General features: G+C 35.0%; 1 protein-coding gene across 2 annotated transcripts in view; it reads left to right on the forward strand.

The window, feature by feature from the left end:
* MAMDC2 (MAM domain containing 2) overlaps positions 1-15,582 on the forward strand; it is a 225,624-nt gene extending 210,042 nt beyond the window's left edge. Inside the window, exons 12-14 of one of the 2 annotated variants that reach the window (XM_031943604.1) lie at positions 9,583-9,842; positions 13,945-14,029; positions 14,174-15,582. In XM_031943604.1, the coding sequence (XP_031799464.1) occupies positions 9,583-9,842; positions 13,945-14,029; positions 14,174-14,238 (410 nt within the window). In that variant the 3' untranslated portion in view covers positions 14,239-15,582. Of the gene's footprint in view, positions 1-9,582; positions 9,843-13,944; positions 14,030-14,173 lie in introns of those variants that run through there. The other variant, XM_031943610.1, reaches the window with a different exon arrangement.
* Positions 15,583-23,273: the final 7,691 nt, after the last annotated feature.

Genomic DNA, 23,273 nt, shown 5'->3' on the forward strand with positions numbered 1-23,273 from the left:
CTTTCTCCTTTGCTAAATCCTTTACTTCATCCTTTCCACCAACTGTGGTAGTTATCAAAGTTCATCTTAGGTCTGCTGCTTTTCTCTTAAGCTCTATTTGTATGGTTTCAGTTTTCACCCATATAACTCTCAAATCTTTTTCCAGGGTCTTTTGTTTAATTCAGGATTTCTTAAGGCCTGAAACCTCAAAACTTTTTTAAGGCAAACATTTCTAAAATTTATCATCCACTTCATCTTCCAAAGGGCATATACATATTACAATGATAGAGCACTAGGCTTAGAGTCAGGAAAACTCATCTTTCTAAGTTCAAATCTGGCTTCAACACTAGTGGTGTGACCATGAGAAAAATAACTTAAAACTGTTTGCCTCAATTTCCTCATCTGCAAAATGAGCTAGAGAAAGAAATAACAAATCAATTCAAGACCTTTGCCAAGAAAATCCCAAATGGAATCATGAAGATTTGGACATAACTGAAAAATGATTGGACAACAACAATATCAACTTCCAAAACGTCACCAACTTCACCAACATAATTAATGGCATCAGTCATCTTGGTTCCCCAACTTGTCATTTTTTGTATCCACCTTTGAGTTGTATCCCTCATTTAACCTATTATAGAAAGTGCTGCCATTTTTGTTCTGAGACAATTGTCCAGGGTCACACACAGCTAGGAAGTGTTAAGTGTCTGAGGCCAGATTTGAACTCAGGTCCTCCTAACTTCAGGGTTAGCACCAGCCCATAATTCTTATCATATTCTTTCCTTTTTACTCCCATAACATGGTCCCCATTCATATTCTATTTAAGGCCTGGACTGCAACAACCTCCTTACCAGATTTCTTTTCCATGGTCCCCTCTTATTCCTTTGTAGCCTATAACTAATATCCAGAAATTTTTATCAGATGTCATGCTGATATCCTTGGTCTCCCACAAGAATAGGATTTAAGAGCTGGAAAGTATATATGAAGCCTATGCCACAACTGAACAATATAGCCTACAGGTGGTTATTCAGTATTTATTGAAAACCTCCAGAGACAGGAGTTCTCTGTGTGCTAATGCAGTTTATTCCAGTTTCAGACAGCTCCAATTGTAAGAAATTTAGATTTAGTCTAAATTTGCCAGAGGCAAAATCTGTTGTGTGATGCCACTGATATTGGGACAAAAATGAAAAATGGAATTTATTCTGCTATGGATGACAGACTATAGCTCAAATATGTCTGTTAAGTGTCCAAGTTTGATCTGTTTTATGTCCATTTCACATGGTGACTAAAATGTTCAAAAAATACTCGAGATTATGAGTATTTATACAACTCTTTAAAACATTTATTTTGAAAGTGACCAAATCTTTTCCATGGAATTCACTTCAAAATCTTCCCTTGACAACAGAAAGGTGATACAGAAAGACAGCATTTACACACATATATCTTTTTGTTTATGTTTAACTATATGCTATGTATAGATCATGTTTTTCTAAAATATGAAACCACCATGGTCTAGTAGAAAAAGCAAGTACATTTGATATCAGAAAGTCTGGGCTCTGCATCCCTGAACTTGATCTAATCAATTCTTCTATTTGAGCTAGTTTCCCTATGGACAAAACCAAGGTAATTCTTACATTCCACTTCTCATGAGGCTACAATAACTCCAGAAACTCCTGATTTTGAACTTCAATATTCTTCTTCAGCTGCATCCATGTCCTTATATCCAAAATCACATTTTTTGAACCTGCCAAGAAAAATATTTAACAATTTACATGTCACTATTCTATTCTCACCTCTAAGTTCTTATTTGTATTATTCTTCCTATTTCCCCTGTGCCAGACAGTGTCCATCCACTTTTCAGAATCCTGACCTGTATCAAGGTATGTATGAGGTATTCAGAAAGACTAGCACTTCTGGTATTAGGGCTTGCCAACACCTTTTCAGGGCTGCTCATCCATCCATCTTGGGTATTCACTTGATTCACCCACTTTTCCCCTGTGACTCCAAGAAGCTATAGCATGTACACCAGCCATACCCCAGTAAATCATCTTGTCAGATGGACTACACTAAGGTGAGGGTCACTGACGAAACTCAAACTTGTTGATGAGTTAGGGACATGTGTACCATAAGCATGTCAAGACTCTTCCCCTGCAGAATATGCAGATGAGAACAATTTGTTCCAACAGCCATAAAGGCTGCTAAAGCAGGCACCTAAAATGCTTAGATCTTGGTCAGGTATCAAAGACAACAAGGTCATCCACAGAATCCCAGATCATCACCAGTCATCTTGACTTTTGTCTTGTCACTAAACTTCAATAACTCAGGAAGAGAGAGTGAGACTGACAACTTTGTGCAACTCTGGCTCAATTAAATCCAATTCCTGCACAAGTGAAGACAGTTCAGTTTTCCAAACAGCAAAAGGTTAATCTTTTAAGTGCCTGAATGCTGAATTCTAACCTCTTAAAAATGAACTGTTCAATTCTTTACCATCCTAAATAAATAATAATAATAATTGACTAGGGGTTTGTCTGCAATGTTCTTTCTTTACACAAAGCCCTGAAGGCTTATCAGTACAAATATGATTATTCCCATTGCACAAATGGAAAAATAGGGAAAGGGAGTGACTTGTCCAAATTCCGGAATATAATTTACTCTTTCCTTGAGTCAGGATCATTGTTATGATCATTTATAATGATATTCTATAAACACAGCAGATAAAACATTGCTCCTTCCTGCTTCCCTTCTAAGTTACATGGTTGTCCCCTGAGTGTGATACATGAATGGTCCTGGAAGATAATGAGGTAGAATACATTATCCATTATATACATTATCCATTATCCATGTATAAATACAGACAGATTTGAAAGGTTTAGCACTTTTGCCAATATAATGATGAGTCATGACTCCAGAGACTCAGTGATGAAGCATATTATGTACTTCTAGCTATGCACTTCTATGTAAAACATTCTAAGTGCAGAATGAATAAAACATAATATATATGTATAAACATATGTTTATATATACATATATGTGTATGTAGGAAGCTAGATGGGACAATAGATAGAGCACTAGGCCTGGAAACAGGAAGACCTAACTTCAAATCTGGCTTCAGACACTTACTGTGTGATCCTGGGCAAGTCACTCAACTTGGTTTGCCTCAGTTTCCTCATTTGTAAAATAAGCTGAAAAAAGAAATAGCAAACCAAGTTATTTTATCAAGAAAACTTTAAATAGGGTTACAAAGAGTTGAATGTGAATGAAACAATGGAATAACACAACATAATATAAATTATCTATAGGTATTTAATGTCTACATATATGCATAACTATATGTGTATTTATGTATGGAAATAGCTAAGTGGCTCAATGGGTAGAGTGCTGAGACTAGAGTCAGAAAGACTTAAGTTCAAATCTGGCTTCAGACACTTACTAGTGTGTGAGCCTGAGCACATCATTTAACCTCTATTTGCCTTAATGCACTGGGGAAGGAAGTGGCAAACCCTGCAGTATCCTTGCCCAAAAAGCCTTATGGACAGTATTAGAGTGAGACAGTCCATGGAGTTACAGAGTCAGACACAACAACAATTGAACAACAACAATGTGTGTATATGTATATGGTGTGTGTTTGTGTACTTGAACCTACGTCTCCTTGATTTTGAAACCAGGTTTCTGTTATACTTCATCACCAGTAAAATGTGTATAATACTGCCCATATTATTTGCTTGTAGTATTTACTTGATGTAGTGTAACAATTGAATTAGATTTTATAGGCAACAGAATTTTGCAAACTTTAAGGTACTACCTATGTCACCTATTCATAATATAAAAGCATCAGTTTGTTACTCTGCTATCACTGTGGTGAGTATAGGTCCTGTCTCATCTGTAGAAGGAAGTATGCCTATCAGATTTGCAACTAATGACTGTTCTATCAAATCTGCTTCAGGACCACTTTCCTAGAGTCTTTTCTTTCGTATTACAAATACAAAACAGGGAAAAGCTAGGCTTAGGTCTATGATAAATGGTTTAAAAGGAACCCAAAACTATTCAGTAAATTATTTATAAGTACTAAAGCACTGAGAAGGTGGAGAAGCATCACCACCACCAGATTTATGACCATGAATAACCTACTCCTTGATATTTTATTTTTCGATAATAAATGCCTTCCTCAAATCTAATTACATTATTACGGATCAGTTGAAATTTATATTAAAGTAAGTAGATTCAGCAGAATTTCCTTTTCCATGTCCTGTTCCAATACAGCAGAATTAGGAAGTACTCAGTTCAGATGCTCCTTGTTTAATGAGGCAATGAAGAACATTCTCAGTTCAGATCTCTAGATTTTTATTATTCATTGCTGTTCTATTAGTATGTACACGGTGCCATATTTTCAGAATTTTCTATAATCCATTATTTGTTTTAGTGTCCTTGATGTTTATGGGGGTGCTTCATGGCAACAAAAAAAGTCTTACTGAGAAAGTATCTTAAATATTGCTGAACTAAAATTGTTTTATCTTGGTAATTTAATGATGAATGAACCTTGAAAAATCATGTCTGTTTCCCTTGCTTCTGGGTAAAGCTACCCTCACTCTATCTCAAGAAGGTAGATGTACATCTTTTCTTTAATAGTTTCTAGGAAAGATAACCAAAGCTTTATTTAGAGTATTTCTAGTGACTCAGAAGGCTTCATGGTCTTAAGCAATTATCTTCCAAAGTAATAGCGCATAAAGTCAGAGGTGTTTTTAATTCTCACTTACTATCTCCATACCATGCTTTCCACAATTTATACATAATTGTCATCTCTGATTGCAAGAAGCCTGGACTCTGCCCTTTGCAAGCTAAATTCTGATTAGTGAATTTTCACCTCATTTTGTGCTATACCAGGCCATCTTGATACCACTCCTTCAAAGGCACTCATGTCCACCATCTATTTCTTTTTTTTTTCCTTACAGGCTGTAGAGAATAATTTATTGAGATTAAAAAACATACATGCAGGTTCAAATTAGTGCTAATCATGAATCTCCTGAATTGGCTTCATCATTTGAATTCACAACAAATATTTCCATTGGGTTTGAGTCAGTTACCATATTTTACATAATTATTACTTTGAATAGTATGAATTCTAATATGTGTAACTGCTTGAGGGGATACAATATTTACAGTAATCAGGAATACATTTATTTGTAAAATGTTCCTTGTACTTTACCCATGTTCTTTCTAACCCATAAATTCCATATTCCACTATCCATGGTCATGTGAGCATTCAGTTTGACCCTTCATTGAGCTAGAAAGCAGTAGAGATATCTATCCAAAGTCCCATAGGTGATAAGTAGCAGAGCTAGATTTTCATCTCTGGCTTCTGATTGTAAGTCTAATGCTCTTTTCCACCATGTTCTGCAGCTTCCCTGAAAATGAGGTGTTGTTTGAAAATTCACTAGATGATACACCATCTCCTTCTACCACCATCCCTTTATGTGTTGTCTTTTTCTATTAGAGTTTAAGCACCTTGAGGATAGGAATTGACTGACTTGTTTGCATTTGTATGTGCAACATTTGTTATAGCACCTAACACACAGTAAATGTGTGAATGCTTTTCTTATCTTTATTTATAATTTTTTTAAAAATCATTGTAAAGGAGCTGTTGCTAATATCTTGAGTGTTAATAAATCTTTTTAATTCAAAATTTATTTTAAAATTATCAAGTTGGGCCAAGAGTCTTATTCTTTAAAAAATAATGTTTCAGTTGAATTTCAATTTCAGTTTTGGGGTATACATGTTTTTGTTTTTTAACAAGCTTTGATTTTTTTACAGATATTGTTATCTTATACATCATCTAGTACAACCTCCTTATTTTTATATAATTTACTGAGATGCAGAACGACTTTTCTAAGTGACTTGTCTGAGGTCACATAAGTGGTATATGGCAGAGCCAGGACTTAAAAACATATTCTGTGCTGAGTTTTGTGCTCCTTCCAGAGAATCATTCTGCTTCATCCTTATATTATTCGATATTCTGTAATATCACAGAAGGGAAGTTCATCTTGATTATTTTGATTTTCACTTGCCTTCGATCTACTGTTGAATCAGATAAGGTCTTCTCCCTCACACATGATTAAGAAATTTTTAAAAAGCCATTTATTTCCACAGGTATAATCCTAACACTATCCTCTAATTATATGGAGAGACAAAAAAGTATAAAAGATAAAAATTTTGAACCTGTAATCAGGAAGATCTGGTTATATGACCATGGTACTGGTTCTGGACTGATCATGACTGGTCCTCTTGGAGCCTCAGGCAACTCTCTAAATTTCTAAATTAATCTCCTATACTATAGAAATAATGTTAACATCTTTTTGAGGCTCTGTTAAAATACTGTCATTTTCTCTTATTATCTCTAAGTTTTTCTAGTAATCCCCATAAACTACCCATAGTGCCAAATGCTACTTAATCACAGAAACATCAGTGGGAAGATTTTTAGCTAATTGAAATCAAAGAGCATCTTAAAACAGAATTAAGAGCATTTTCTGAGGATTATCCTGTGGCTATTCCTCCTGGGGTACAAACAGTGAATCTAAAGTTTCTCTGATTATTAAGAATTCTCCACGTTGCCAGAGAGTGACTGTGGATAATTCTTTATTGCTCAGAGGGAACAAAGTCACATGAGGTCTTCAGGCTGTGTCCCAACTCAAGTAGAGGGAGGTCAGGAGGCCACAGGAACAGCTGCCCCCTAATTCAGAATTCCTAGGATACTTTGTGCTTTAACATGCCTTATAGTTGCTACACACAGGACAGATGGAACTGTGGAATAATTTTCTCATACCAAATAGACCTGTTATAGCCCCAGACTTGAGTGTTAAACAAGGACCCTGAGAAGAAAAATAGTTTTTTATGTTCATCTCCAGTTAGTAATCCATTCTTCAGACCTGTGTGTGCTGGATCATATGAGCTCCACTGTGATTCACAGCAATCAGATTTCTTGGCTTAGCTCCACAATTTGTGTTGGCTGAGATGTTTGCTGTTTTAATATGGCAGAACTTATTAAACACATAAGGCATTTTTGGACTTTCCAAAATGTATGTCACTGCTATTGGATGTTCACAAAACCCTGAGCTTTTTTTTACAGGAGAAGTATTTGTAGAAATATATTTCTTGATATGTAAGGATGAAAAGCATATTTATCTCCCAAAGAAACTAAATTTGGACTGTATATCAAGATAAATAAATGATGATATGCTCATATATTTGGAGATGGAAGAGACTTTTAAGGCTAATAGATCCAACTCTTTCACTATGGAAAAGAACCTGAAGTAAAGAGGAATTAAGTCACTTGCCCTAGGTAATAACAATAGTAGATAACAGATGGGATTTAGGCCAAGTTTTCCGATTGTAAATTCAGTGTCCTTTCTGCTAACAGATGTCCCCTAAGAAATATATAAATGAAAAAAGAAGACAGGTAAAAAGGAAAAACAGCAAACGATCCATATGCTTCACTGTTAATCCTGTAATACCAACAGAAATAAAGAAATGGTTCTAAAACACTGAATGTACCCCATGGTAAATTTAGGAGCATAAATGAACAAAAGTCCTACAAGATAAATAAGCATGGGGTCAGCTAGGTAGTGCAGTGGATAGAATACCAGCCCTGAAGTCAGGAGGACCTGCGTTCAAATCTGATCTCAGACACTTAACACTTCCTAACTGTGTGACTCTATTGGGAAGTCACTTAATCCCAATTGCCTCAGGGGGAAAAAAAAGATAAATAAGCATGGATGGTTATCATTAGCATTATTGTAGTCACCAGGAATAATTTCCATGTTGATAACAGATAATTATCATAGATTTAAAATATATATAGTCATCTAGTGCAACCCCCTAACTTTACAGAAGTGGCAAATGAAGTTCAGATATATGTTAACTTGACCAAAGTAAAACAGAAGTGGCAGAGCTGAGATTTTCTCCAAGTCCCAAAATTCTAATCAATCATATTTTATAATGCTTTAAAATTTTAAAGCACTTACTGTCCTAAGCACTAGTCAACACTCTTTTTCACTGTATGATATGGAGCATATTCTGGGCGGGTGACAATTTTCCTTAAAATTACTGATTTTGATCTATTTTGGTGTTGCCTTATGGACAATCCAAATGTATTCAGAATAGAAAAAAACTTCATATTTCTCAGAAGAAATCTACAGAAAGTAACTAATTTGAGAGTAGCATCAATTCCCCACCAAGGTCACCTTTGTTCTTATAGTCCCCTCCAATTACTGACTCTACAATTCCAAAAATAACTTAGTCATAAATTCCAGTACAACTTAAGAGAATTATTTTGAATTCCACTGTATTCATTACAAACTTAAAACTCTAACATTAAGCTGCATCTTCAGACTTGTTCCCAAAACTCACAAACAAAAAGGATAAAGTTTTGATTCACAAGTGTATAGCATTTGTTCAATCAATGTATGAATATTTCATTCAATCTCGTAATCAGGAATTATTTCACAATTGATCCAAAACAGTTGATTCAGATAGTTATGTGTAGAGCAAAGTATTAATAAAAATAAGGAAAAGTAAAGTACTTTTCACTCCCTCTTTCAGTCAAAGCAGAGTGAGATAAGAAGAAACTTGAACAAAAGCATAAATAGATAAACCTAAAAATCTCTATTTTAGTCTAAGTAAAAAGTATGGTCAGATAGGTAGAGAATTGAAAAACTCAGGATACCTGATATAGGTATCCTGATAGATAGGAGCCAAAGGGATCCAAGGTAGTTATGAATAGGAACCAAGGTAAGATTGGTGAAGACAGCTGATTGATGGTTAGTCAACAGCCAAATATCAGGACTAGAATAACTTATAAAGCAGGTTTTAGGGTCCATGACTGAGAAAGCTCAAAGAACAGTTTCTAGGGGAACTCTATTAGTCCAGAGAGAGGGAGGAGGGGGGCAATGAGCTACATTTGAAAAGACATAGGAATTTGATTTGAAACCACAATTACTCATTTTCCAACCTTAAAAACTTTGGACAAATTATTTCACTCCTCTGGGTTTCAGTTTCCTCAGCTATAAATGAGAAGGTTGGATTACATGATCCATAAAGACAGAACTAAATACATAATTCTATGATCTGTATTATTCAGTCTTTTCCTAAATAAAGACCCTACAGTCTTCCTTCAGTCTGATTACCGCTTTACTAAATCAATCTTGAACTCATTCAAGGTGCTTTGTTCCAATTCTTCCTCTTTGTAAATGCAAAGAAGAAAATTTAATAGCATCCATATTTATATCTGAAGGACAAAATTTTATCAGAGGAATAAAGCTGATGTTTTAGTTGTAACATGTATGAAAAATAGGATGCTAATTATCCTCTTGAAAATTAAACTGTATCATAGGCAATTGAGCTTAAAGTATAATGAGAATAAGGTTTCTTATAACAGATTTTTTTTCTTGAGATAAGAGAATTCTGAGATGTTATTTTGCATATATGTGGTATCTTTTTTCATTTTTATAATATAGGCATCCATTTCTCTCGGATTGTTGTACAATATATGGAGTGGAAGAAGGATATAATTTAATTTATTGTGACTGTATTTGACTTTGTATCATTCTTTAGGCTACTACATGTACATTGAGGCATCTAATATGGTTTATGGGCAAAAGGCAAGATTGGCATCAACATCTCTAAGAGGAGTCATTGGAAAGCATTGTCTCACATTTTTCTATCACATGTATGGAGCAGGAACTGGACTTTTAAATATTTACTTGAAAAAGGAGGGCTATAGACAAGAATCCCTCTTATGGAGAAGAAGAGGTGAACAGAGTATTACCTGGCTAAGAGGACTGGTCGAATACAGCTATGAAAGGCAGCACCAGGTAAATGAAATAAGCTGAGACTCAAATTGAGGGGATTTCAAATTCATGTCTCAGATGGTTTTTTTGGATTTTCCTTCTAAAAAAGATTGATTTCTTTTTTGTTCAACATCACAGCTGGCTTCATCTAACCATTTCTGAGCAGTATTCTGCTATTGTAGTCCACTGCTTCTCTATTGAGGGGCAGGGAAATGTTGATTGAAAGGTCTCTGATACCATTTATTTTCTTAAAATTTACTCAGACTTTGGCTTGCTTTTAGTGATCTGTCATTTATATTGTTATGGTTATTGTACGTATTGTACTGCCTAAGTCATCCTATGGCCATCTATATAGTTGTGATTTTTGAATTTCACATATTTGTTATTTCATCACATTTATATATTACAATTTGTTCTGCCATGCCCCTATTAATGGTAATTCATTTTATTCCTATCTCTTTACTGCTTCCCCAATATATTCACATTTAGGTATATGTGGGATTATTTTTTCTTTGTTTGCTTTTACTTCTGGAATGTGGGGAATGTGGCCAGTAGTTGGATCTCTGGGATTTTTTTGTTACTTTTCTCATATAATTCTAAATTATTTTTCAGAAATTGTTGGACCTATGTATAACTTTACCAATAATAACTGATGCAGTAGATAGGGTGCTAGGCCCGGAGTCAAGAAAATTCATCTGGCCTCAGACACTTAGTATGTGACCTTGGTCAAGTCACTTTACCATGTTTGCCTTAGTTTCCTCATTTGTAAAATGAGCTGAGAAGAAATGGCAACCTACTCCAGGATCTTTGCCAAGAAAATCCCAAATGCAGTCATAAAGAGTTGGCCATGACCGAAAAACAACTAAATAACAACATATCTTCCTAGAGCTACTCAAACAATTTTTTTTTTTTGGGGGGGGGTCATCTTTGCCAATTTTCAGGCAAACTCACAATGGCTTTCATTTGATTTTCTCTTATTACAAATGCTATTTGAGGCTGCTTTCATACCACTGTTAATCATTTAAAACTCTTCAGATGAAAACTATAAAACATGATTTATCAGTCAAGACTAAGTTTCTTTATTTTTGCCATACTTCAATTCAGTTATTGACCCAGCCTATCAGATTATACTATTGGCTTGCCCTAGATCCTTAGTAACAAATTCCCAAGGATATAGAAAGACACAATGATCCCCATTGATAGTGTAATGCTGGAGAAACTGAGGCAAGTTAGAGATTAGAGAGTTTTTAATATTTTATCTGAGTTTCTGAGAGGGAGAGATTGTCTGGAGGCAGAACAGAATCCATTCTGCCTCCAAGGCTGAATTGGACAAGGAATTCAGCAGAAAATGTGAAATTCCAATGATTTTTATATGTAGCTCTAAGATCAGGGAGACAAAGGCAAAAGATGGAAACTTGGGAATTTCCAGGAATGGACCATCAATCTGGTTCTGACAGGGTGATAAACTGAAAGTAGTCACTAAAGACAGAAAGTCTGGAATTTAGAGATATGTAAGCATATCTCCCAGTAACTCATCTGCAATTTATGGCTCTATGGAATGCTAATGGTCAGGGCTCCCAGTCCTAATTACCTCAGTCCTAATGATCAGGAAGGGAAGTTGCAACCAGGGGGATTAAGGCAGAACAATTCAGGGAAACTGAGGCAAGACAATTTAGAGAAACTAAGGCAGAACAATAAAAGGAAACTGTGGCACAAAAATAAAGCTGTTTAGCAGTTGTCATTCAGCTCTTCTTGAGCGAGATTTGTTATTATAATTAAAAAGTAAAATATCCCTATCCTTTGACCCAGCAATCCCACTGTTATGCATATATAAAAAGAGTCCAAAAAGACAAAAAAGCCTGCCTATACAACAAAATATTTACTTTTTCTAGTAATGATAATGGTTGTCCATAGACTGAGGAATACTATGGTACAAAAAAGATAAATATGAAGCCTTTAGAGAAGCATTGAACTTATAAACTGTATAAAGTAAAGTAAGCAAAACGAGGAAAACAATATATACACAATAACTACAAAAATGTAAATAGAAAAAACAACAAAAGTAACACTCTGTAATTATAACTACAATGCTTAGTCCTTAGGGAGAAATGAGAAAACAAACCACCCTCCCTTCTTTGCAAAGGGAACAGTATCAAAACTGGTAGATATGTTGGTTATTTTTGCTGACTTGCATTCTTGCTCTCTCTCTCTCTCTGTTATATGGGATGGCTTGATTGGTAAAGGAGGGAGGTAAACATAGAAAAATAAAAGATACGCTCCCCCAATTTTCTTAAAAAACATAAAAGAGTAAAAAGCAGATAGCTAAATACATTTAAGGAAGCAGCTTACCTGGCCATAGCCAAATTATGTTACCTGACATCATTGGTACTGGTAGGTAGTTAGAAATTTAAGGAGAAAAATAGTGGTAACTGATGCTGGAGGTTCTAGAATTAGAATGACTGATCTGTTTTTTGTTCTTTGTTTTTTGGTGAATTTGATTGTTTCCAAAGAAAGATTAAGCTCCAGAAAACTGTCTGGACCAGGGCAACAGCATGGCTTCACAGTGTGAGACTTAGAAATTTCTCTGATGGTTCTCCCACTCTCTGATTGCCTCTCTTGGAATGCTGGCCTGTGAAAATGAGAGAGGAGTCTGTATTTTTGTTCTCCTGGCCTAGTTGTATGTTTTACCCATGCTTAGTATATTTCCCAGGGACTTTGAGGTAACCTTCCTAGGTGAGTCAAGAGATAATGCCATTCTTAAACAATTATCCAATAAGATAATCGTTTTAAATTCTGCTTCCTTGAACCTCAGGGAATATTGGCAGCACTCGAGGTAAAATCCATGCTTGAACATTGTATAACCTTCTGCATATACACTGCCCTGTCCCAGCTGTATTATTTTCCTAAAAATAAATATGTGAGCTCAGGTTTTAACTGAAAAGAAAGAAATTTGTCTAAATAATTAGTCATCTCTCTATCTCTCAGACACATATGCAGAAATTTTCTCTCACTCAGTATTCACCCTGAAACTGCACAGCTAGAAATCTAGATAACTTGAGAAGACAACATTGAAATTGCTAGTACACTCTGAATGCTTTAGTTTTTGTAATAGTAACTATAGCTGTGGATAGAGTGGTTAAAACACTAGGCTTGGAATCAGAAAGACTCACCATCATGTGTTCAAATCTGGTCTTAGACTCTTACTACCTGTGTAATCCTGGGAAAAACACTTAATCCTATTAAATTTCTCCTCTGGAAAAGGAGTTGAAAGAAATGGCAAACGACTTAAGGATCTTTGCCAAGAAAACCCCCAAAAACCTAACTCTCAAAGAGTTAGAAATATAACAACAACAAAAAATTAGTGCTGAGTACATACTTTTCTGTATACAGTGGATACATATTATGACTTTTGAAAAAACTGGGTCAAGTCATCTTCTTATTAACTGTCCAATTTATAGTCTTTTTAAATACTTAATTCAAATCATAAATCAATCCAAATGGGAGACAGTTGCTCATTACTGTGTAGATTGCATATCTTTTTTTGAAGGATTTGCTATCAAATCAGCCTCACTGGTATTAATTGGCTCACTAGCTATTATTTTGGAAGCCTAATTATTAACAAAATAAATCAGTCCTTTACAACTTCTGTTTTTAGAGGATGGGAATCAGATTAATTTTGTTGTCAAAATCTTTAAAGCAGCGAAATGGATTCCCCTTTCTTCTGGTGGCTCCAGTTCAGATGTGATAGTGCTCAGCATAACAAATGTACTCCTACCTACTTGATCAATTATTTTAATTCTACTTGGTTTGTCCATTTACATGTGCATATGTCTTCTTTGTGTATATTATCTCTTTGATCTGGTTACTCACTCCAGGCCAGATGACAGCATACCTGCCTATCCTATGTTGACTCTAGACCAGGTCCTCCCATAATTCTACCATCGGGGTCCAATTAACCTCCTGCTTGCCTGACTCTAGACCTTTTGATATCATATGGTATATGCATGCTATCTATCTTGTGTTCTATTGAATGCCAGCAACCATGTTAAATATATTCCATCAAGTCTTAATTTTTTCTCTATAAAAAGCCACAATAGTCTTAAATCCAGTGTGAATTGTTTTTCAGATTGTTTTTGAAGCTATTCGGGGTGTATCAATAAGAAGCGATATTGCTATTGATGATATTAAATTTCAGGCGGGACCCTGTACAGGTAAAACTTATTTATTTTTCCTAATTACACAAGCTTGATTGAAAAAGATTTTACAAAGTGATCTCAAGCTGGCTTATTAGATGTTTTTCTTTGTCAACAGAAAAAAAAAATTATCATTCACTGCTACTCGTTTTTCTTTTACAGAAATAGAAGATGTGACTCAGCAGTCATCAGGATTTTCTGAAGACCTGAATGAAATTGAGTATTAAAGAAATATTTTCTGAATTGGATGACATGTCATATCAACTAAACAACTGAAACTTGCACACAACCTCTCTCCCATCTTGAAAAAAAAGTAATTGCATACTGAACAGTTTAGAATATTTCAATTACATATGAAAAGAATTGAGTACCTTTCCCTCCTCACTTTTGCAAGATTACTGACTCAGGGCTTTTTAGACCTTTCCTATTTTATTATTATTTTTGGCATGTGACAACTGCTACTGTATGTACAGGCTTTTCTATTTTGCACAGATTTTGTATCTTAATATTTTTATTGATTTTAAATCATTTTTAAAGTTCACAGATCAAGATAAGAGAAGTACCACCACAGGGCTGTATGTAATAATTTTGTAGCAATGGGCCCTTAGAAATAACAGGTACATTAAAATATGCAACTTAGCAAGACATAAAAGAGTGGAGACTTCCAGGTTGGTCCTGGATGTCCCCAGATGAGACCAGGAATTCAATGATCCATTGTGGCTATGATCTTAGGGTATAATCCAAGACATGTGCTCACTTAAATCTGCATTCAGTGAATGTTTGTACTGGGTAAAATATTAGTCTTATGGGGAGTTGGTTTGGTTTTAATTTCAAATATAACAAATGTTTAAAGTAAATAATGTTGGATATTCAGATATGCAGATTGAATGCAGTTTTTCATGGTGACAAGTTTGTTTGGAGTCTTTTACTCGTACTTTGTGTTCCATAAAAATAGTTTTGTTTTGTTTTGGGTTTTTGCTACTTGTTGCCATAGCAATTACTCTAACGAATTTGTCATTCTTGTTTATGACAAAAGGGACTACATAAATGTTCCAGCACTAGTTAGTTAATGCTATATTATGGTACAATGCTATTTGTCTTTTTTTCTGCCTTCAAATTTTAGTTACCAGTCTTCAATGAACATGTGGATGGAGATTACACATTTTTATCAAGTTGGTTTGAAACTATTTATGCACATACTTCCACCACTTTTTATAAATGTATTAGTTAATTTTGTTGTGGTCAAATGTATTGATATTCAAGTTTTGAGAAAATTAGATTCAAATAATTAAATAGAACTACTGGCTGTTATTGAACTTTTAAAATAGTCTGTGCATCTATATACTCTATCATGCTGTTTTAAATGACAAAATATCTGATAAATGAAATTTTAAATGATCTCCTTTTTGGTGTCCTTTGTGGAAAGAGCACTGGCCTGGGAGTTTAGTTTTAGTTTTTCTTTTAAAGCTAAAGATTCTAAGAGATTTGGGTGAAGAGAGACTGTACATAAGAATAAAAGTTATATTGTGTATCTAATTTATATTTTAATATATTTAACATCTACTGGTCATCCTGCCATCTAAGGGAGGGGTGGGGGGTAAGAGGTGAAAAATTGGAACAAGAGGTTTGGCAGTTGTTAACGCTGTAAAGTTATCCATGAATATAACCTGTAAATAAAAGGCTATTAAATAAAAAAAAATAAATAAATAAAATAGATACAAAGATAAAAAAAAAAAAGAATAAAAGTTAGACTATGAAAAAAATACAGAAGGGAAATGGATTGTCATGGAAGAATATTAGTTAGGCATATTTGACTAGAATGTAGATAGAAGGGGTAAGGGGTTGGGGCATAGTACATGAAATAAGTCTGGAAAAGTAGATTTGAATTAAACTGTTTCAGGCTGGGAAGTTTGAATTTTATCATAAAAGCAATAATGAAGATTTTTGAGTAGTGAAATGACCTTATCAAATGTATGTTTTGTGAAGACTATTTTGATAGTTGTAGATTAGAAAGAGAACAAGATAGAAGACAGACCAATGGGAAGACTATTCAACTAATGTCATAAAAAGTATCTATCTAAATCCAAAAGCAATCATCATATACTAGGAAAATGTGTTAGTAACATTTCCATTAAATGTGTAAGTAAAATGCCTCAGAGGGATATGAGAAGATACCCCCACCTTCACTCTTTTGCAAAGGTGGGAGACTTATGGATATGGAACATCACATATCTTTTCAGACTTTTTTTGATGGAATGATTGATTGGGCTTCCACATAAATACCTTCTTCCTCTTAAAATTATCATTTGTTATATGATGGATTTCTGGGAAGAGGTAAGAGAAATTCAGGTAATATGAAAAAAGATAGCAATAAAATTTTATTTAATAGGAGATAATGAGGACCTGAACTATAGGTAAAAAGGAAGAATGGGGTAGATAGGAAGATGTTGTTAATGTAAAATCATAGCCAAAAAAATGATCCCCTAAATGGAGCAAAAGAAGGGAAAAATATAGTGTGCTTCAAACCTTGCCTCAAACAACTGACATGTGACAAGTCATTTAACCTCTAATGTGTCTCAGTTTTTGAATTCCTAAATTGGAAGGATCACAGGCTTTAATGTTCCTTTCGTGTTCCTTCCAATTTTTAATCTACAAATCTCTGATTCCGAGGTTGTAAGTAAAAATGAGTGACTGGAAGAATGGTGATGTTTTCAACTAAGAAATGCTTTTGAGAGAGGGGGCTGTTCATGAAGAAAATTATTACCATTTTAAATGTGTTGAGTTTGAAGTGCCTAGAAGACACCCAGGTTCAGAACACAGTTGGTGATATAGGTCTAGAGTTCAAGAAAGAGAATAGGGCTAGATAAATATATTTGGAAGTCATCTGTATACAGAGATGATAACTGTACTCAGGACCTGGAATTCATCAGGTGAGAGAATAGAAAAATAAATTTTAAACGAGCCAAAGATTGAATTTTAAGAAATATCCCCAATTAGATGAGTGATAATATCTAACAAAAAATAAGGCATATTCATATAGATATAAAGATCATAGGAATATAGGTTTAAAATTGAAAAAAAACCCGAGAGATCATCTAGTCCCATCCTCTCAATTTACTGATGCTAAATTGAAACCCAGAGATACGAAGTGATTTGCCCCAAGTTGTAGAAGAAATAAAACCCAAGCCTAGGCTCTTGGACTCATAATACCCCTTGTAATACACTAGTTTGAGCAGTGTCGTGGAATAGAAGGATGGAAAAAGCATCCAGTAGAGGCTGGTAGGCAGAGTCAAAAGTTATAGAGAAGTAAATTTAGGTCAAAGATGAGAAAAATAACTTAATTCAGCAGTTAAGATCTCTAGTAATGTTGGATACTAAAACAATTTCAGTTGAGTGCTGACACTGGAAGTTAGCTTATAGGGCAATGAGATATAAGTGAGTGGTAAAGATCATATGCATCTTTTTTTTTAAGAATCTGGCTGTGAAGGGGAAAGGAGATAAAGAATGAGAATATGAAGAGATGGCAAGTTCAAGATCAAGGTTCTTTTAAGGAGGAAAACCTGGACATATACATATATATATATATATATATATATATATATATATATAGTGTGTGTGTGTGTGTGTGTGTGTGTGTATGGAGGGCAACATTGAAGGAGTCAAAAGACAAAAGAAATTAAATATAAGAGAGAAAGCAGGAATGATGAAGGGAAAAGGCTCCCATAGAAGAACATTTTAGCCACACTAGAGTATTAGTTTTTTTCAAATCAAGTTATTAAGTTGACAAGTATTTATTAAAAGTACCTACTATGTGTTAGGCACTGTGCTAAATTACAAAGAATTACAAAGATGGCAAAGAAATGTTCCCCACCATACCAAACAATCAGTCCTTTTTCTCAAGGAACTTGAAATCTAATGCGAGAGATTTTAGTCTTATACCTTTTCCCTTCTCTATTCATTTGCATACACCTTTCCCTATCTCTGGAATGATTCCTTTTATTTCTTCATTGCTGAATTCTTCCTTCTGTGCCTTTCTAGGTTATTATCATGCCCTATGTTTGTGTTTATAATTTTATCCCTCTCTCTTTTATCCCTCTAATAAGCGTCTTGACTAAAGAAAGTGTAATTTTTCATCTTTTTATTCCAAGTACCTACTACAGTACAATGTAGATAATAGATGCATACATAGAATTCAATTGAATTTTAGCAAATAAAGAGACAAAGTGATTTTGTACAAGTCCCATAATGTCAATCACAATACTCATAATGACATCTTTTTTTTTTTACATTTTTAATTCTCATTGACACATTTTGTTTTTATACCATTTTTACTTCATTAAGAATACCTCCCCACTACAAAGAAGACAATCCTGTATAAGAAAGAATAGAAAAAGAATGTGTGAAAATAGTTCAGCCAAAACAAAATGTATCAATCAAATCTGATAGTATATGCCCATATACTTTTGAGAAGAAGAGAAGAAAGTACAATTTTCACATCTCTGGAGACAAGAGGTCATAATAATTACACATTATTCATTTTAGAGGGTTTTTATTTTTATTTTTCTTATAATCATTATATGTACTGTTTTCTGAGTTCTTATTTCACTCTATGCCACATCATATAAATCTTCCTATGTTTCTCTGAATTCTTCACATTTATAATTAAGGCACAGTAATATTTCATTATATCCATACATCACACTTTCTTTTTTCTTTTTTCCCTTACTTTTTTCCAAACTCGAAGCTGCTTCTACAATTATTTTATATGCCCCTTTTTTGTTATGAATTCTGAAGTTCACTGGGATTTAGACTACACTTGCAATTCAATTGTTAATTATTAGTTTCTCAGCCCTATTTACTTTATAGACTTTAGAACCTTTGCTTGTCCTCACCTCTCTTACTGTTCAATTCCTTAATTCTCACATTGACTATTTTCCTGGCCTGTTTTTTGCCGATTTCTGATAATTGGTTGCCCCTTGTTTTCTTGCTCAGATTCTTGGGTTATAAAAATTCTCACTATATAATTCCTGGGAAGGGTGATAATTTAACCCTATTCTATCTAGCTTAGTTTCTGATTTACTGTTTACCCTGAACTCTGTTTTCCCCTAATCTTCTGATATATATATATATATATATATATATATATATACACATCCATGTATGTACATATATATATATGCAGCTACATATACATGCATATATACTTTTAGATGTATACTCAGATGTCACCATTCCCCAGCATGACAAAATATAAAACTTAGCTTTTATTAATCCTCAACCATCATATACTTGAGTACTTCTGATTTGACTTTTGTAAAATTTTAATACTAATTCTATTCTGGTTCTGTGGTTCTGTATTTATATTATCCCTAGCCCAAGTTTGATGTGCAAAATTTATTCTTCACGCTTTTCTCTGATCCCCATTTTCTAAAATGTGACAAAACCACTTAGGGTTTTGTTGGCCAACAAATTTGTCAAAGTTTCAATAAATTTAGAGGTGGAAGGAAGGAAATCAGCTCCAATTTTATACGTCAGGAACTGAGGCCCAGAGAGATGAAGTGTCTTGTCTAAAGTCACACAGGCAGCAAATGACAGATTCAAACCCAGGTTTTCTGACTCCAAATTCAATTTTCACTGTAAACCCTGTCCCCAACCTATTGTTATGAGACTCACAGGAGAGAGTCTGATGAAGATGAAGTCCTTACCCTGCATGGAGGGGCAGGGAAAAGTTCCAGCCTTCTCCAGATCATTTTTGGGACTCTTCAAATGCCAGTTCTATTTAGGATTCATCAACTTTGAGCTAAATTGAATGGCTTTGAGCACTCCTGGTTCCAGTTTTAGGAGAGAAGATGGAAGAGGCCAATCCTATTTCAAGTTGCTAAAAGAAAAGATTCTGGGATGATGAGAGAGGAGCTGGTACACTTCATCATCCCCCTATCCCCAATTTGCTTCTCTAGAGACTTTGAGGAACTTTCCCTGGTATGAGATCAAGGATTGGTTGGGATTGGTCGAGATGAGTTACCTTACTCCCAAGTGACAGAGTTTCTTCACTCTTTTGCCTGACACATATCCTCCTATCTATACCTTTTTTGATTTCTATTTGCTACCTATTTGGATAAATATTTCTTGCCATTCACTATCTGTGTTCATTGTGGAATTAGCTTTAGGTAGGAAAACAAGCCAGATCTTGGATATAGAGCTTGTAAGTTCCATTCCTGTGGTGTTCTCTTCTTTTTCATAATATATGATGGTTCTCTCTGGGAGCAGGTTTCTTGGGGAGGTTTTTGGAGGCAGACTTAGTTTCAGTTCAAAGTAATAATCACTTCAAACGCAGCCAGGAGTTAAAATCCAGTCCTTTATTGTGTCCTTCAAAGTCTTGAGCTTCAGCCCCTAGCTCCCTCCGAATGTCTCCAGTCAGCACAAAGGTGGAATATGGAATGAATATGTCTCCGCCTCCGAGAGTGGGCTTCTGTGTCTGGCCTTGAGAGCTTCTTGCTTATATGCTGAATACATACCAATCATTATATCACTGGGAAACCATTATTTGTTGTAGGATTAAATCAATTCTAAACTAGATTTAAACACTGTCTCCTCAATTCCACTTAGTGCCTTGTTTCAAGTTCTGGCCCATAACATCTCCTTGTAGGATCAGATCAATCATACTGAACCATGCTAAATTAGATAATTATTGTCTCTATCAATTCTAATGACTTAACACTTTGTAAGGATTCCAACATCTCCCTCTTTCTTTTGATTTAGAACAAAAGGTGGTCATGACCTCCCTGACTTCTCAAGGAGGTGAGAACCCCCAAAAGAAAGTGATCACGCCTTCCCTGACTGCTCAAAAAAGAAGTGAAAACACCATTAAAAGAAGGTGGTCACACCCTTCCTGACATCTCAGAAAGGGAAATGAAAACACCAAAGGAAATGGGAAATCAAATCAGATTAGCAGGTTTCTAAAGGGGCTAACTTGAAACACGTATACATAAATCCATCAATATGGGAGGCATTACACATAATTACATAAGCACATAGCAATATAACACAGGCTAGTAGTAATGTAACAAATAACATGAATCAACATGAGAATTTACACATGTCCATAAGTCCTAGAAACAGTCCAAAAGGAATCCATTGTCCATTAATTCATGTGCCAGGAATCTAATAATTCCTGTAAGCTTTGAAGTACTGCAATAGTCTCATCAACCGTTTTTCATCTCAAGGAATCCAATGATTCCTACTGGTTTTCAAGTCCTTGAAACAGTTTCATCTTGTATAATCCAATGATTCCTGATTTTAAAGTTGTTTTAACAGTCTCATTGTCAGCCATGTTCTTTCAGTGTCAGATGTTTCTTAAATCTTCTCCTTTGTTTTGAGGTTTTTCTCTTTTTCTGTTTCTCTCTGATGGACAAGGTGAATATGGCTCGTTGGCACCCATCTGATTCCTTCTCCATCTCTTTCCTTCTCTATCTGTAAAAATACAAGCAAACCCTCTCTCCCAGGCAGTTAACCTATCTAATTCCCTTCTTTTTACCACTTTGGGGATTTCTCCTCATCATCTGGCAATTACATTGGAGCTGTTTGTACTGGACACTTCCCTGTTGGGTTAAAAAACCTATATTCTCCCCAACTGTAATCCTGATTGCTTTTCTTTTGGTTGATCACATCAGAGTTGTGACCTTCTAAAGACTCTCTGGGTGTAACCTCAGCTGCTATCATGCCTCACCTGTCTTTTGATTGATAGCTTGGGGCTGGGCCCTGCCTCTCATTTCCCTGTGTCAATCTATATTCAGAGGCCCAGTGAAACCCTCGGTTGCATTTTGTACATGGGGTTTTGGGTTTTCTCTCACCCTGTCCTCTCACTCTATCTCTATATCTACACTGAACTCTAAGATGTCCAACTTTTCCAGACTGAAAACATCAACGAGTTTCTCTAGAAGTCCCTTGCCAAGAGGGACTGTCTTCCCATGTTTATCATAGTTTGGGTATAATAAGCATTTGTGTCCATTGTGGCACAGCGTCTTATGATCTTCTCTAAAGGAGCATCTTTGTCTAGTCCTCATATAATTCTTTTGCAAACCTCATTGGCATTTTCCTTAGCCAGGTCATTATTTCTGTAGCTGCATTATCTCCAGTGGTTCTTATGACAGCTGTTTGTAAACGTCCCAAAAAATCTGCAAAGGGTTCATTGGGACCTTGCTCTATTTTTGTGAAGGCTTTACATCCATCTTTCTGTCTGAAGAGAGAACTCCAAGCTTTTATTGCAGCCTTAGAAATTTGCTCATACACTGTTAAGGGATAATAAATCTGTTCTGAATTCTCTCCATACTGACCTTCACCAGCTAGTTGGTCAAAAGCTATGTACATTAGCTCCTGTTTGCCTATTGCATTGGGCTTGAATCCTACATAATTCATGATACTCTGAAAACCACAACAAATTTTGTCCCAGTTCTAAATATATCCTTGCTATGGATTTCCAATCACTCGGAGTTAAGATTTATTATCTAGTAACATTTTAACATAAGAGGAGTAGCCCCATAAAGAGTGCAACCCTTTTTCAAATGCTTAATTTTTTCCAAATTAAAAGGAGTGTATCTTTTTCCTTTTTGACCGGAAGAGTCAACCTCTTCAATCACAGGATATGCATTTATAAAATCAGATACATCTTGCCCTTCATTTTTTGCCTTAATCAATGCCTTTTCTAATCTTGTCACAGGCTCCTTAATAGGTGGTTCCTCCTTCTTCCTCCACCCATGAAGGGTTAATTGAGGGGGGAGGGTCATAAGATGAGGAATGATCTAATTTCTCCTGCTGTGAATCTGATTCTTCATCCTTTTCACCTAGTTTAGTTGGCACCTCCCCTTCCTGCTCTTTCTTCTTTTTCTTCATTCTAACACTTATATAATTTCTTAAAGCCAGTTGTATTAAATTGTATGTATAAAGTGTATTTTTGGAAATTGAGTTTGGATTAGAATTGTAGTGTTCACCTAGTTGCTCTCCTACTAATTTCCACTCATCTAGATCCAATTCTTTTTCCATAGAGAACCGGAAATGTGTACTTTACAGTTTCTAAAAGTTTGGTGATCTGCCTCAGAATTATAATCAAACCTTGGCTTTCCAGAACCTTGACAATACTCTCTAAACATTTTCCTTGAATAGAAACAGAAGGCTGTTTTCTAAACATGTGTCCCATATTAGCTGAAATTCTACTTTAACTCTTTTAACAAAATTTCTTTGGTGTACTCGCCCTAATTTCTGTGTT

The sequence above is a fragment of the Sarcophilus harrisii genome, chromosome 1 (assembly GCF_902635505.1).
Source record: "Sarcophilus harrisii chromosome 1, mSarHar1.11, whole genome shotgun sequence".
NCBI lineage: Eukaryota > Metazoa > Chordata > Mammalia > Dasyuromorphia > Dasyuridae > Sarcophilus > Sarcophilus harrisii.